The sequence below is a fragment of the Pseudonaja textilis genome, chromosome 2 (assembly GCF_049901715.1).
Source record: "Pseudonaja textilis isolate UNSWEBS1 chromosome 2, rPseTex1.2, whole genome shotgun sequence".
Taxonomy (NCBI): domain Eukaryota; kingdom Metazoa; phylum Chordata; class Lepidosauria; order Squamata; family Elapidae; genus Pseudonaja; species Pseudonaja textilis.
Genome location: NC_141991.1, coordinates 168174957 through 168192840, shown reverse-complemented (window position 1 = coordinate 168192840; position 17884 = coordinate 168174957). Strand labels below are relative to the sequence as shown.

The following is a 17884-nucleotide window of genomic DNA, read 5'->3' as shown; positions in this document are numbered from 1 at the left end:
AAAAACAACTCCAAAAAAAAAAGTAGAGTGAAAAATAAGTATAAAATCAGAAAGCAACAGAAGAGGGAAATGCAGAAGAGAGAATTAGAACTAGAGAGACAAGGGGGTAAAAAGGGGAGGGAGAAGATGAGAGGGAAGAAAGAAAGGAAAAGAAGTTATAAAGGAAAGAAGCAAAATATAGAGAAACGGAGCTTATTTAGAGATAATGGGTGAAAACTTAATGGAAAAAGGAATTCTGCAAAGGTAGATAAGATAGTATGGTTATATTAGAAGCAGAAATAATTTTAGAAAATATGAAACAATGTATGATTAAAATGTCTGATAAAATAGCTATCGTAATTCAGTGGAATGCTTGTTAATAAATAAATGTAACAAAAGGTATATTTAATGATTTATAAAACATATGTGAAGAGAAATAAGGGAAAAATTAATTATGGAGATTATATGTGTTTTTAAGGAAGTATGATATTTAATTCAAAATGTGTTAAAGATGGTAAGATTTTAATGATTATTAATGATAGAACTGAACTGGAATGGAATGAGGGTTTATAATTACATATATTTACAATCTTTCTTTTTTTAAAAAAAAGAATATAGTGTGTATTATAAGAATGTACCAAGCAGAATTCGATTGGAAGTTATGTATTATATTGAAGGTCATAAACTTTTATAAATATTGAAGTTAAAATGAGAGTTGAATGGATGTAATTAAAAGATATAAAGGTGTCATACTCCAATTAGTAACTACAGGAAAAAATTTGTTTAATGAGAAAAGATAACATGAAATGGGGCCTTCCGGTTTGACAGGCTTCGGAGGCAGCAGGAATTCGTTTGTGCGCGATTCCTGCTGTGCTCGCTGCTGGAGTGCCTTCGATCCAATTGGATTAGGAGACTATAGCTATCCTGTAGGGATAGCTGAAGAGAGGGGGTCCGGGCAGGGTCGGGGGATACCGCACCCCCTTCCCCAGCCGGCTTAACTCCCTTTTCCAAAGGTGGTGAAGCGATGGTCAGTAATGGCCGTCACAAAGAACCTCTCAACCGGACAAGTTATGCGCTGGAGGAAGTGAAGACAGAGAAAGCTTTTGGCTGAACCGGGACAACAATTAACATCTGAATACCCTGGAACTTTGGCTTTTTAAGTGATATATTGTTTCCCAGAGGATTGTTAAGCTGCGGTGGAAAGTAAAGGGAAAGTTTTTTCTCTCCTCACTTTCCTTCTCACGGAGACAGCAGATGGAAATCGGAAATACCCGCTTTGGCAGTAGAAGGTACTAACTTTCAAAATTGAAGCCAAGGGGACATTACATTCCTAAACACTGATATTTTAAAATTTAAATCTTTTTGCTTTAAGTGAGAAGGAAGAGAGGTAAATGATTTATACTAACGTTTGTTGAAGGAGACTGCTTGGAGTTTTATAAGATTAGAGATTAAATCGCAATAAAACTTCCAAAAAATGTCTTGGAATTGTGTAATTGAATTCTGCCCCAGGAAGAGAAAGTAAGAAAGTGAAACTGACTGTGCTGACTTTGATTGCTTGATGACTTTGGGACTTTAACTATCTTTTGAAAGACTAAGAAAACATTTGGATTGCTTAAAAAAAAAATCCTTTTTTTTACAATGGTATCTTTTGAAGAACTGAAAATGCAATTTGAAAGACTAAGAGAAGAGGAAGAGGGCTCTTTTGGATCTATCTTTTGCTTTTTAGAAATGGCGATTTCTGCTTACCAGGAAATGCAACAAGAAAAAGGCTGGGATGATGAAGAAGAAGCCATCTTTAATGGACATATGATTTTAAAAAAGGGTAAAAAGGAGAAGAAAATCAAGAATTTAAGTTCTAAAAAACAATCAAGAAAGGGAAAAGTAAGGTGAAAAATCGATATAATGATAGAAAGCAACGGAAAAGAGGAATACAACAGAGAGGGGAGATTAAAAAGTTGGAGATTGGGGGGGTAAAAAGGTTAGATTTGATAAGGAAGGAAGGGACAAAGCGAAGGGAAGTTATAAAGACTTAAAACAAGATGTTAATAAACAATTTTTTTTTCAGAGATAAAGGGTAAAATATAATTTAAATAGAGATTCTGCAAAGGTACACAAGACTGTATTTTAGTATTTGTATTTGAAATATGTGTTAATAGAATACTGTAGGGATTGTGTAATTAATGTTTAATTAACTAATTTGTTATGGAACACTGTTTTTAATATACTATAAGATTATTATGTTTTTTATTTTAAAATGTCATGTAGAATGTACTAAGCAGAATCAGAATAGAAACAATGTATAATTTTAAGTGTTGAATTTGGAGGGAAAATAGAAAGGTGTCATACTTCAACCAGTCATTACAGGAAAAAGTTTGTGTTTAAGAGAAAGATAAATGGAAAATTGAAAAAGAACCGACAAAAGATACAAGTATAATGATTTAAATTGAGATTAAATAAATAAAATAGAATTAAGAGAGTGAAAAGAGGGGAGAAGATATATGCAAAATGTAGAATTTTAAATAAGATATGAAATAGTATATAAGCTGAGCATGAATTTGATTTACGTCTGTACCAAAAGTTATAACCCGGGGTTAAGCCGCTTTCTAAAAAGAAGTTTTATATTTTTATGTTATGTGTTTTGTTAGTCTACGTTTGTCTATTGAGGAGTAATGATGTTGGATAAGAACATATGAAATAGTAATAATATGAAATATAGTAATATGAAATATATGAAAGTAGAAGTCTAATGAATAAAATTGAACAGAAATAAAGGAAGAAACAGTAAGAAGGTGGAAAACAGTAATAAGATATGAAGTTGAATATATAAGATGCATATTAAATTGTGTGGAAACGTGATAATTTAGAACTATATTGTACTTAAATGAGATGTCTTATTTGTTTTGTTAAGTAGTTGTTAGAAAAGATATTTTATGTTCTTATGTCTTATGTTTTGTTTGTGTACTCTCTTTGAAAATTAATAAAATTTGTTTTTTTTAAAAAAAGAAAACATAACATGAAATTGAAACAGAACAGACAAAAGTATAAATATAATGATTTGAATTGAGATGAGATAATCAAAATAAAATTGAAAAAATTAAAAGAGGGGAAAAACTATATAGAAAATGTAAAATAGTATAAGATATGGAATAGAATACAAAAAGGAGCATGAAATTGAGTTTTGTGTCTGTATAAAGAAGTTCAACCCGGGACCATGCTATTTTCAAAAAAGATGTTTTACTTGTATTTTGTGGGTGAAAACCCAAATAAAACTTTATTAAAAAATATATATATTTTAGCCTAAGTAGATCAGTAATATGGAATCAATTGCATCGTGTAAAGGATTATGGGGCATATTGTAGGATACATCATGCCCAGACTCTTGATACTATGCCACTGTGGTCTAGTAAAATACCTAAAGGTGTGGTTGCAAGTTCAGGTCGGTGAAGAAGGCTCATAAATGGTAGGGAAATTGTCTTTCAATAAACTTTTCTCACCTTCTCGATCTCACTGAGGAACTCCTGGCAAGGGGAAAATGCCACAGCATTCTAAGTGGTAACTATGTTGATCTGGAAGAGCACTCTAGAAATAATTTCCCTAAAAACCTTAAGATGAAAATTTAGTGTAAAAAGGGAGATATCCTTCTATCTTTAAAACTGATCCTTGGGATCAGAAAAAGATTTTCTACTGATACTGGGACCAGAAAAAGGGGGCCCAGTAGTATTTTTCTTGTCAGACCTTGTCAGAAAATTTAGTAGGTATTTTAGAACCATTCTCCTGAAACCGTTGCATCAATCTTCTCTTCTACGTGGCAATCAGATCGTGCAACTTCTTGCCTCTCAGGAAAAAAAAAACATTGATTACTTTCTTAACAAGCCTAAACCTGATACATTAACACAATCCTGTATTTTTTCCGGATTCCACATATAACACAGTCGGGCACAAGCTTAACTCTGCTCTCGGCTTCCAGAAAAATCTCACATTTTACCTTTTTTGGGGGGTGCTGGTGGTAAGGAGAGGTTGTCTGTTTTATAAAACAAAATGCCTTCCAAGGCTTTATAATTGCCAAAAATGTGTGATCAATATCTGACAAAATCTAGGAAGACAGTTTCAGCTCCTGGCTCCTTTCAACAAGCATCAGCAGTGCAAACAAAGCAAAACAATGCAAACGGATTCTTTAAAAGACAGTTTATAAAAAGCAACATAATTTTGCTTTTTGCGTCATAGCCGTTGGGTTGCCTTGGTGCTTGGTTCTCATTTTATTTTTAGCACAGAGCACACACAGCTTTGAGTCATGGGGGTTCTAGCAACACCTCACCCTCCCTCGCTCCCCCCCAAACACACACAGACACTGCAAGGCCTGCAGGAAACATAGACTTATCTAACCCGTTGGTGGGTTTCCACACAGGGCTAGCAGCATACTCAAGGGAGTAAATCATGTTTGCTCTAAAGCACACTGTACCATCAGAACAAATGAGCTGCTGAAACATTCTGGTTAAGGAGCTGGAATGTTATGTCACACTTGAACATCTCCGTGGGGAAAAGACATATAATCAGGTAGAAAGGGAAGCTTTAGCAACGAATGCAAAGATTAATTATTCCATGTTATCGGACTAAGAAATGAAAAAGTTTTAATTGATCCTGACCCAAACCCCAATTCAACTACTTCTCCTCCTCCTCCTCCTCTTTTAGCACCTGCTGGTAAAGATAGAAATAGTAGGAAAAGAATGGAGAGATCAGAATAACCTCGTACATTGAGTAAGAAAGCAACTGCCTCTTGGGTTATGCTTTCCTTCGTCTCGCAGAAGAAAAATCTGCTTGCACTTCAGCCTCAGAACAATTGAAACAGTCTACTAGCCAATCCCTATGGTGATGGGGGTGATGGGTTTGGGTGATGGGTATTTTAGTCTGACCCATATTTAGAAGGCATTCAGTTGGGGAAAGTCCAATTTATTCTAAATCATTGCTCAGCTGGATGATTATTATCCTCTACTGGTGTTTTTTTTCCCCTCCCTTCAGATGCTCAATAACCCAAAACACAGTGCAGGGAAGGAGACACAGAGGGGGGAAAAAACCCAGATGCAATATTCATATGTGCAAATCTTGTTCAAGATTTTCGGGCTAAAGCAAATATGCCAAATAAATAAATAAATAAATCCTATTTTTTATTTAAGAAACAAGGGAAGAAATATACCAAAGCACAGTATAATTGATACATGTTGCAAATGCTTTTTAAAAAGAAACTTATAACCAGAGAATTAAGAACCCTCCTAGCCAGATCTTGTAGTTAAAATTATTAATAGTTTCAAGTTGTGCTTTCTCTTCCCACTTATTTGAAAGATTTCTACAGTTTGCTGTAGGAACTGGGATTTTTTTTGTTAAATCATTAAAATGTATCGTTGATAGATTCATACATAGGTAAGATATATGATAACTAGATAACTAGATGATTGATATATAAAGATAGATGATAGATATAGATATTGATATTCATAGATAATTGATAGCTATAGGAACTACTGATATTTTTGTTAAATCATTATAATGTATCATAGATAGATAGATAGATAGATAGATAGATAGATAGATAGATAGATAGACAGACAGACAGACATAGATATAGAGAAATTATACAGATATTGATTGATATTCATAGATGATTGATAGCTATAGGAATTACTGATTTTTTGTTAAATTGTTATGTATTATTGATAGATTCATGGATGGATGGAGGGAGGGATGGATGGACAAACATACACCTTGCTGCTGAAACCTAAAGGCATGGGGGAATTCTGATATTAGAAAGAAACCTGCCTAACCTCTGGTGAAATGAGATTCCATAACCAAAGCAGCACAACTTAGAAAGTCCTTTCCTCCATCACTCCACTGGTGGCATACAGAGAAGAGCCCCACAGTATATCTGTTATTTATCAAATTTATATGGCCACCCATCTCACAAAAAAAGGGACTCTGGGCCATATATAACAAGGCTAAAACTCAATTAATATATACTGTATATAAAACACAATTATTATTATTAAAAGCATTTTAAAATGTTTAAAAACGCAAGGGGTAAAAGAGACCAAATATTAGGCAAAGGAGCAGATATCAATAGCAAGGGAACCTCTTCAGTATCTCACTAGTGCTCCTCTAGGGTCCTCAGGTCTGATGGGACAATCGTTTTATGAGGGACTATGTACTTAGGTACTAGACCTTAAGCAATCTAAATAACAAAAACTCAAATAGGTACCTTGTCAGCCAATGTCCAAGATCTGGCCTATGGGCCCACTGGACTCCAGTTTGATTCAACGAACGGAGCACTCTACAGATGATAAGGATGAGCCACGGAGTCGCTAAGGCCATCCACTTCTCAAAGGTATTCACGCTTAACGGATCGTCCCCTCTGCCCATCTTCAGCTCATCCTCTGTTATTTCAACATCACTTCTGTAGTGGGGAGGAGTTTCTTTCACTTCTTCTGCCTTTGCCTTGTCCGTGGTGGGGATCTGCAGATCACCGTCCTTGGTCAAGAAATAGTGCCTGCAGATTTCTTGGCAGAGGGCAAGGCAAAGGGTATTGATCAGGAAGTACCAGGTTTGGTGTTCTTCTTCAATAAAGCTGCTGGCACCCAGACTTGAAATATGGCCAATGGTGCCTGCCAGGATCAGCACATCTAATTCAGACCAGCTAGAAGGAGCAGCAGCTGGATTCTGCAAAAAGAGAGGGAAAATATACAGTATATAGATATATATCTTGGGGATATAATTTGGAAGAATCCAACATATCATTAGAATTGGCAGCATAGAGTTGCTTCTTTGGTGACAACTGTACTTTTGTTATATTTTATGTTAACTCCTCTTCGATCCTGATCTAAAGCAAGGTTAATTCAGCATTGCTGTCAACACTGTTAATTGTGCCACTGAAACTACAGAACATTATTTTTCAAGGGCTGTGATGCAGCTTCCTGCAATGACTGATGAAACATTTGTAAGGTAGATTAGTTTCACATCAGGATAAGAAACGAATCAGATGAAAATGAAAAGAGCAAAATTTAGCAATCAGAACATTCTAAGGATAAGTCGGGATCTCTTCTTGCCTGTTCCCTTTCCAACATGGCTGAATGTTTGAGGAAAAAAATACATCACTCCCATGGAGGGATGGGGTACACTGCTGAAATTGGATAACCAAGTGGACATTAGACAGGTGCTTTTTCAAAAAGGAACTGGACTTTCTTGGGGGTTTTTTCTTGGAAAATGTTTCTCTTCTCGTTCAAGAAGCTTCTTCAGCTGTGAAGAAGAACAGAAGCAGCTTCTTGGATGTGAAGCGAAACATTTTCAAAGAAAAAAAAACAAGAAAGTCCAGTTGTCTTTTGGAAAAGCACTTTGGGGACAATAATGACCTGGGTGATTGAAAATCACCATAGAAAACAAAAGTGGATATTTTTTATTGCACAATTTTTGTTTGAGGTTGGGTATTTGAGGATATCTTAAGGCTAAAAGCAAAATATTTCCATTACCATTCTTAACCACAAGTCCACAAAATGAGCAAAACAATAGGCTAAAAATTCTCAGCCCCTTCCAATACCATTACCATATCCTTAGAAAGCTAGGACTAGCCGCAACTCCTACCCCAGGAGAAGTTGATGACCATGACGTAGATTAACAGCAATCATAAAAAGAATCGTGATGTGCAGGTTATTATCTTGTCCCTCCTGAAACTGTGGTTTTATTTAAACAAAGGTGTTGTGCAAGATTGCCACAAAAAATAGACATTTTATGTGCTAATCACCCTAGACTAGAGCATTGGACACACTGATTTAAAGAAAGCTAAGTCCTTCAAAAAAAACCTTGGCGCACCATCTTCAACAAATTGAAATACACTTTGTTGCACAAAAAACATGACGACTCAGGTAAAAGGCAATCAAGTAAAGGAAAAATGTAATCAAGTAAGTTACAAGCAATAGCATCTGAGGAATAATATGTTTCAAACTATAAAGATAATCAGAAATGATCCAGAAAAAGTATTTTGTCACTTCAAACATCAGCATTATTCCACAGAAAATCAGGCAGCTCATTTCAAGAAGTTTTAATTATATCAAAGCACCTTGATGTAGATATTGAAAATAGAAGGTTTGGAGGATAAACCAATCACCCAGAGGCATTAAGCTACAATCAATTACACAAAGATATCTATGGCAAATTGAAAGAAAAAGGACAAGTACAAAAAATGGAAAGAAGGACATACAATTAAGGCAGAATATCAGCAGATAGCCAGAATCTGAAAAGACGAAGTCAGGATAGCAAAGGCTCACAACGAACAAAGACTTGCAACAAAAGTCAAAGATAATTTAAAAAGTTTCTTCCAACATATAAAATAACAAGAAAAAAATCAAGGAAACAGCCGGTCCACTAAAGAGAGAAGATGGCAAGGAAGCAACAGGCAACAGAGAGAAAGCAGAACTGCTTAACTCATTCTTTGCATCGGTCTTCACGCAAAAAGAAACTATAGCTCAACCCACCAAAAACATAACTATAAAAGACAGACCAGAAATAAAAGTTAAAATAAGCAAAAAAATAGTAAGAGAACACCTGTCTGATCTTGATGAAAACAAATCACTGGGGCCTGATGGATTACATCCCAGAGTTTTAAAGGAGCTGGCAGAGGGCATCTCAGAACCACTGCACCGTATCTTTCAAAAATCCTGGAGCACCGGGGAACTACCAGAAGACTGGAAAAGAGCTGATGTGGTTCCCATCTTCAAAAAAGGAAAAAAAACAGACCCAGGAAACTATAATATAAACCAGTCAGCCTAACATCAATACCCGGGAAGATACTGGAAAAGATAATAGAAAAACAGATCTGCCAACATCTAGAAACAAGTAAAGCAATAACTAGCAGTCAGCACAGGTTTGTTAAAAACAGATCATGCCAAACCAATCTTATTTCATTCTTCAACACAGTGACTAAATTATTAGACCAGCAAAATACTGTAGACATAATATATTTAGATTTCAGCAAGGCATTCAATAAAGTAGACCACAACCTACTTCTTAGTAAGCTAGAAAAAAGTGGAATAGATAGCACCACCACTAGATGGATTCACAACTGGCTGGCAAACCATACTCAACGAGTAGTCCTTAATGGGTCTAAGTCTACATGGAGGGAAGTAAGCAGTGGGATGCCACAAGGTTCCATCTTAGGCCCAGTACTCTGCAATATCTTCATTAACGACTTAGATGAGGGAATAGAAGGGAAACTTACCAAATTTCCAGATGATACTAAGCTGGCAGGAATAGCTAACACCCAAGAAGATAGGCTCAAGATCCAGATGGATCTTGACAGACTAGAACACTGGGCCATATCTAATAAAATGAAATTCAATATAGAAAAAAGTAAAGTCCTACACTTAGGCAAGAAAAACCAAAAGTACATAGAAAAAGTATACAAAAGTATATAGACTGGGTGAAACCAGGCTCAATAGCAGTAACTGTGAGAGGGATCTTGGAGTCTTAGTGGACCAGGTAAATATGAGCCAGCAGTGTGCAGCCACCGCCAAAAAAGCTAATGCAATCCTAAGTTGTATTAACAGAGGGATACAGTCAAGATCAAGGGAACTACTAATACCACTCTACAAAGCCTTAGTAAGGCCACACCTAGAGTACCGCATCCAGTTTTGTTCACCACATTATAAAAAAGATGTTGAGACTCTAGAAAAAGTTCAGAGAAGAGCAACCAGGATGATTAGGGGACTGGAGGCTAAAACATACAACAAACGGTTACAGGAACTGGGCTTGGCTAGTCTAGTAAAGAGAAGGACCAGGGAAGACATGATAGCGGTCTTCCAATATTTGAGGGGCTGCCACAGGGAGGAAGGAGTCAAGCTATTTTCTAAAGCACCTGTAGGCCAGACAAGGAATAATGGATGGAAACTGAACAAGGAGAGATTTAACCTGGAAATAAGGAGAAACTTTCTGACAGTGAGAACAATCAACCAATGGAACAGCTTGCCCACGGAAGTTGTGGGAGCGCCATCACTTGAGACTTTCAAGAAGAGATTGGACTGCCATTTGTCAGAAATGGTGTAAGGTCTCCCGCTTGGGCGGGGGGTTGGACTAGATGACCTACAAGGTCCCTTCCAATTCTGATTATCTGTATCTGTATCAATCACAACTGGAGTGGCTAAACTGGCATAGGATGCGGCAGCAAGGGAAAAAAAGGGAAAGCAGGATGCTTTTACGGCATGTTAAATTTTTCAACTTTCAATTTCCAAATATTAGGGATGCTCAAAAGTTGTGACATGTCTTGGGGATTGTAAAGATATTTTGGTTACTTTAATATAGTTTAGATTTGTTTGGTAAGTAACTACATAAATATCCTAACTTTTTAACATTTTGTTTGTTTTATTTATACAGGTTACACATGAGACAGAAAACAAGTTCCTTATCAAACAACAATTGTATGGTGTTAAAAGCTCCTCATTGTTGTTTGTTGAGATTTTCTGAGGTAGCTGAAAAACCTATGGATGAGTTCAGCAAACACACACTCAGTTGTGCCATTAACATTGGTTGTTTCCAAAATGGCTTCTTTGAGAGCTCTAATGAAGTATCTGAGATGCAGGAATACTTTGATCCTCATTTTAAGATCTGATGTCAAACTCAAACTCAAACTCAAATTCATTATTTTGTACGTTTGTCCTACGTAGAATTCATAACAGCACTTCTGGCAGATTGTGACACGTATCACATTAGAGGAACGACGTGTGAAGATGCTTCTAATTTTACGCATAAAGTTGTTAGGCCTATGATAATGCTGTTGATGTAAATGTGGAGGCAGTGTAGACATCTTGGTTTGGTTCCCATTTTAGAATCATTGTCTGTTGTTGCTTGTGAGAATCTGCTTCAAATTGAGTGGTAGTCTGTGTTAAAGTACTGGGCTGCCACCCAGTTCTAAGAAAGCACAGTGTCTTTATCTTGTATGTACGATACATAATGTGTTTTATGACCTGTGGTCTACAAGTGACTATCAGTGGTATTCTTTTGTTCTGTTTCTATGTGTCTTTTAATAGGCCCTTTCTGGAGAGTGATCTAACTCTGCTTATTTTCTATTGATCTTGTGGATTGGCCATTTAGATTCCTGAATGCCTGGTTTAATTCCATCAGTTGATCATATGGCAGATTTGATTATATGTCTTGAATGGAAGTTGGAAGTATGTAGGTAAACATGGTGATCTGGAGGTAGGGTGGCCTCAGAGCTAACCTCCAAGATGCTGGTTGATCATGTCCCACTGGGACATGATGCCTGATGATTCAACAGCCACTGAATCCAATACCAATATCTGCTCAGGCCAACACTGGTGCCAAGAAGCAGGGAAAATATCCCTGGACTGAAAACACTTCAGCTAAGTAAGCACCTCACAAGCAAATGGCAAGCTGCTGACTCTAAAAGCAAAAGCAATGCCTCATTATTGGCAACAGCTGAGTAGGGAAGTGCTCTCATGAGATTCATTTCCTTGGGTCCAGATGCTAAAAGTGTCATCAATGAATCCCAGATAAAGGAGGATTTTCAATGGCTAAGAGTTGAGAAAATGTTTTAAGTGACTCATGAAGATACTTGCATATTTATGGGACCACTTGTGTATCCATGGCAGTGCTACTGATTTGCAGGTGTGTTATTGCCAACAGTGACTAAATTATGGATGAATACCAAGTCATGCAATCTGTGGCAAGGCCTGTTACACTGAGATCACTGCTGGTAATCTTGATGGCTTGAAGCTCACGTTTATGAAGGATGCGAGTATATTGTGCCATAACATCTGTTGATGTAAATGCAGGGGCAGCAATGGTATTGTTAAGAAGATTGCCAATAGATTTCAATCTTCTTAGGAAGCCTATTGTGCAGCCAGCAGCATTTGCTGAATAAATTATCAGTATAGAATTCATGAAACCCGATATTCTAAGTCATGATGATTCCAGTGCTTGGGATTGGGAATGGAATTGCATATATGGCATAGCTTGTATATCTTGGGAAGGAGGTACAAGATGCTTAGATGCTCCTGGGGTGTCTCCATGTAGATATGGTCTTCTATCACTGTTCTCTGTGGTATAACTGTAGCTATGTCCAACCTATCAATTCTATTGTTATATAGATATATAGTTATATAGCCTCTGTAGTGCAGTGGTTAGAGTGCAGTACTGCAAGCTACTTCTGCAGCCAGCTGCCTACAGTTTGGCAGTTCAAGTCCCACCAGGCTCAAGGTTGACTCAATCTTCCATCCTTCTGAGGTGGGTAAAATGAGGACCCAAATTGTTGGGGGCAATATGCTGACTCTGTAAACCGCTTAAAGAGGGCTGTAAAGCACTATAAAGTGGTATTTAAGTCTAAGTGCTATTGCTATACACCCACAACTATCTAGAGCAGGGGTCTTCAAACTTGACAGCTTTAAGACTTGTGGACTTCAACTCCCAGAATTCCTCCTCCAGTCATATTAGCTTAGGAATTCAGGGAGTTGAACTCCACAAATCTTAAACTTGCCAAGTTTAAAGACCCTTGATCTAGAGAAACCAGGTCAGAATTTCTAATATACCTAAATGCAAGTTTGTTTGCTCATTGCTTGTCAATGAACTTTTGAGGGATGCTGTAAGAGAAATATTATTTAAGATGTTCCCCAGAATCAACAAAGCAGAAATCATATATGTATCCTTTTCTGTTGCTTCAAATCTTATTCGCAACTTGTGTCCCCATTTGGAAAACCTTTGCTTTCCCCAAACCATTTTATAGAAGATCTGGAAGCAATAGCTAAAACTTAAATGCTTTCTTCATTGGTGCTTCTAAAGATGGTCCAAATGATCTAAGGAAGAATAGTTGAAGTTTTGATTATATATGGGGAAGGTTTTTATTTATTTAGCATATGGTAAATGCATGGACTTAAAGTGGTTCAAATGTTAATGCCCAGTCCATCCAGCCATTCAAGGACGTGGTGGTCCATGTTGAAAAAAATCAGACATTGGACATTCAGACACAATGTGATGGATATTTTGTTGAGGGATGCTAGCGGCCCTGGAGCACAGTAGGGAACCACGACTAGCAACAAGGCAGCCAGCATGAGAATTGGCAGTTCTCAGTGGGTCAGACATTTTGCGAACCCTGGCTCTTTAAATACATGGCAAGGATAAAAAAAAGGACAAGACAGATTGGGGACCTGCGAGTAAGGGCCGAACAAGAGCCTTTCCAACTTATTTGAAGGAATGGGCGGTGATAGGCCAAGTAACCAACGAAGTGGGTAGCTCACCGGACATCGACATTAAGAAAATTAGTGAGGACGCGTTCGGCCAGCGCCCAACTCTTTAAAAGTTAATGAGGGACAGAAGGAGAGTCATCAATGCAAACAAGTTGTGGGGACACTTTTGGAGTCAAGATCTGAAGGACGGACAGACCAGAGAGGGTGAAACCCTCGCCAGCATCGCCAGGGAGGACTTTTCCTTGCAAACCAAGGTGGGCATGGCTAGCGCATGAGGCATCCAACCCATAGGCCAGGAGTTTCATAGCCCTGGACTAGAGCAATGGCCCCTAGTCAATAAGATGCAATTAAGGGGTGAGAAAACTAAATTTCTGAACTTAGGCAGGAAAAGCCAAATGCACAGCTATAGAAGACCCACTGTGAGAGGAACTGGTCAGTGGTGGACCCACGCATGAGCCAGTTGGCGACAAAAGCCAGCTGTCAAGGCTGATCAACACGGAGCCTCAGGCACGAGGAGACCGAGCCCGGAGAGCAACAGATGGAAACTTCATTCAGTTCTAGTCACCACAATATAAAAAAGATGCTGAACTCTGGAATGAGTGCAGAGAAGAGCAAGAAAGATGATAAGAGGTCTCAATTGACCAGTTAAGGGAACTAGCTATGTCTAGTCTAATGAAGAGAAGGATTCAGGGTGACATTTTAGTTGTCTTTTGGTATATGAGGTGGGGAAGTCACACAGATTAGGGGGTTGACGTTCTCTAAAGCACCTGACAGCAGAACAAGAAGCAATAAGTAGAAGCTCATTAAAGAGACATCCTACCTGGAACTAGGGAGAAATTTCCTGACAGAGAGCTATTAACCAATGGAATAAATTGCCTTCTAGAATTGTGAGTGCTACATTGCTGGAGGTTTTCAAGAACAGATTGGACATCCATTTGTCAATTTGTCAATGTACAAGGACTCCTGCCTTGGGTTAAAAGATCTCCAAAGTTCCTTCCAGCCCTGTGATTCCATTTCTTCCCATCCCATCATGTCTCGTCCTGTCCCATCCCGTCCCATCCCCTATGCTATTTCCCTATTCCGATTCCATTTCCTATTCTTATTCCTTGAGGGTAGGTAGGTAGATAGGTAGACAAGACAGGTGGTAGGTGGGGCGCGCGTGTGTGTGTGTGTGTGTGAGAGAGAGAGAGACAGAGAGAGAGACAGAGAGACAGAGAGAAGTTAAAAGTATTGCATGAGCTATTGTAAAAACAAAAAGAACCACTCATCTAGTTCAAAGAGAAAAACTATATTATTCTATATTCATTTACTATTTTGTTTAGAATAAAAACTACTTTTAGAAGTTGTTTGCTCAATTTCACATTCATTTGAAGACTAATTTATATGACAGCTACTTAGTTTTCATGCCTTTTCCCACATAGATAAGAACTGGTGAAAAGCAGGCTCCAAATTTAAGACCTTGGATTTCTTTCTGCCTTTTCCTCTTATTACAGTTTTTGTAATATACTGCTTTTATATGAAATTATCTTTGAGGCAGTTTTCCATAAACCGCTTGTTAAAAACAGTACATTTCATCCAGTTAAACTACAATCTGAAAAATGCCACTTCAAAACTTATTATTTGCTCAATTATAAAATCGGATAACATGGATTAGTGGAAGAAATGGTTTTCACGCAGTGAATCATTTTTTTTCCTCAAAGATTAAAAGATGCCCCTTGAAGCTCTGTGCAACAGTCTCACCAGCAGCATCCTGAAACTAATCTTCCTGAACAATACACTTAGGCTTCGACAATTTAATCATTAAAACTAACCACATCTTACCCCTTAAGCAGCAAGCCTTCCTAGCTGTAACAAATCAAAATTCAAAATTAGTTAAGTTCAGAATATTTCTAACTTCTGAATGAGGATCGCAACCTCATTCACAAGCAGACATGTCCAGGAAATTGTTAAATATATGCAGGCAAATAAGCAGGATTTGTCAATGCACAAACTCAGCTTAGGGTGTAAGAACCACCAAATAGCCATCCTGAATTTACAATGTATACTACACATTGTACAGTATCCTTTCAACATACTATACACTACATTTGGGAATGTACCTAGAACTGGGCATTAGACTCTGAAAGAAAAGAAGGCAATATAGGTAGTCCTTGACATATGACCACAATTGAGCCCAAAATTGATGTTGCTAAGTGAAACATTTGTTAAGTGAGTTTTTCCCCATTTTTACCACACTTTCTTGCCACACTTATTAAGTTAGTAACATGGTTGTTAAGTGAACCTGGCTTCTCCACTGACTTTGCTTGTCAGAAGGTTGCAAAAGGGGATCACATGACCCCGGGACATTGCAACCGTCATAAACATGAACTAGTTGCCAAGCTGCCGGATTTTGATCATGTAATCAAAGGGGTGCTGCAATGATGATCAGTGTGAAAAATGGTCGTAAGTCACTTTTTTCAGTGCTGTTGTAACTTGGAACTATCACTAAAACATTATCGTCTTTTAAGGACCTCATAATCCCTTGCGGGTTTGAGCAACTGAATGGAGCTAGCGGTGTGCTTTAATGGCCAGATGCCCTTTCTGTCACCAATGTGGAGCTTTGTTCAGCAGATATATTCCCAGTGTGCCCATAAAGAGAAATATCTGCCTCTACCTAGGATCAACTTCACATCCTCCTGATCGTGGGGTGAGAGCTCCACTTCTAGGCCACTGCACCACCCTTTGAACTATCACTAAATGAATTGTTGTAAGTCAAGGACTGCCTATACACATGGCCTTTCCTATATGCTAGACTGGACGAATGTTTTGTGTAATTCAGAATGGTCCTTTTGATGTTCTTACTTTAATAAAATATGCCTCAACAACCAATGCAGTACACCAGATTGTCAAGGAAAAATAAGAACATACTGGAAAAGAATGAGTGAGTTACAAAATGGATACAAGCACGCTTTCAAAACAAGCCTTCACATTAAAAGGCTTAAGACTAAGGCCTTACTCAAATAATGAAAGTAACCTTAGAACTTAACTCACCTTTGAATCTTTACTGAAACCTATACTTTTCACAGAAACAACTTGATATGACATCTTAATATCCAACAACACAATAACTATATCTTCAAGATTATTTTCCCACTTTCTTCAAAGAGGCTAATCATTCTGAGAGATACAGAAGTTGTAGAGAATTCCAAAATAATGTTTGCAACATTACTGGGATTGGGTTCACACAAATCATATTAACAGCAAGCCCATTAAATGAAGCAGCTCTTTAAAATAAGAGAAATTTAGTTGGGAATTAATTCACAATTGATTTCAGTTATTCTGTTCTACCATATCAGGTTGTATATAGTATGCCATGATACGAAAACAAACAGTTCAAAATCAATGTGATCAATTGAACACTTGCTTGTTTTTGTAGCAACCTGCCAATCAAATCTGCAAGATGGTCGAGATTTTTTCTTAAACAAAAATTGGAATATGATTATTAAAACTGTTCTATTATTGAGGCTGTAAGTGGGATTGACATTTTTATGCATAATATGCAGGTATCCTATTATACATTAATTAATAAACATGAAGGGTCACAGATTATAGAGGAATCAAGATATAATTCAGCTCAGATTTATAAAATAATTGCAGAGAAAGCGCTGGCTGTTTTTATGTTGCATGTATAAATGCCAATTAACATTTCACCAGTGAGAAAGAATGCCTATTATCCACAATTGCAGGTTGACTGATGAGGTCACGTAACATAAGGATTATGTACAAAAATATTTTTTTAAAGGAAAAAGATGACTACGTTAGATTGCATGGCTCAATGTTAATGTTCTAATTTCTACCATTCGCCAGGAGTTACTTTTCCCACAATTTAGAGAGAAGCCAAAGTCCTTATGATACTGCAATAATTTGATCTGAACTGATCTACGTATGTATTATTTGATCTGTAAACAACAGGCACTACAACTACTTATGTTGAAATCTGAAACTGAAAACCAAGGAAGCAGGAAAAAAATAACATAAGACTTTGCCCTATCGTTCAAACTTTCTCCAGCTTCTTTGTGAGAGAAAAGTGTCTGTGTTTTCTCCTTTCATAAGGGCCTAAGGGAACATGAAAAAGATATTGAGACTGACAGAAAGCAAAATGGCACAAGGAAAAACGAATAGCATGTAGATCTTCCCTGGAAAGACAAATGAGCAACTGCTAAGAAATTATATATTACATTCCAGTAATTTTTTCTTTTTCTTTTTTTTACCTTCAACGGTTGTCTTGAATTTATAACCCGCCTTTCCAGAAGGGAAATTATGATCCAAAAAAGCCCCGAAGCCAGGATGATAACTCCAGTTACCATAATCCAGGGAATGCTGCAAAAATAGCATAAACTTTCCATGGAGGTACACACAACTACATGAATGGCACTCCATAAAAGGCACATCAAGAAGAACATCAGAGAACACAAGGATGAGTTTGGCATCTGAAATTCAGCTTTGCTGCTCAGGGCTTTTGGAAGGCTCAGTAAGAGTAAGAACAGCACCTATGTGGGGGACAAAGAGAAACGCAGTCAAAATCTAGTCTACAACTCAACAAGAGGCAGAGATTACACACTATCTCATATTACAGGTAGGGGGCAGCCTGACCCGGTCATTTCCCTAACCATTCAGCAAATCAAGCAGACCCA

General features: G+C 37.5%; 1 protein-coding gene across 1 annotated transcript in view; it reads right to left on the bottom strand.

Moving 5' to 3' along the window:
* Nucleotides 1-17884, bottom strand: part of PIGG (phosphatidylinositol glycan anchor biosynthesis class G (EMM blood group)) — a 75419-nt gene that overhangs the window by 41585 nt on the left and 15950 nt on the right. The window contains exons 8-9 of the mRNA XM_026712721.2: nucleotides 17462-17740; nucleotides 6227-6684 (exon numbers count right to left, since the gene is read on the bottom strand). Of these exons, the coding sequence (XP_026568506.2) occupies nucleotides 6227-6684; nucleotides 17462-17740 (737 nt within the window). The remainder of the gene's footprint in view (nucleotides 1-6226; nucleotides 6685-17461; nucleotides 17741-17884) is intronic.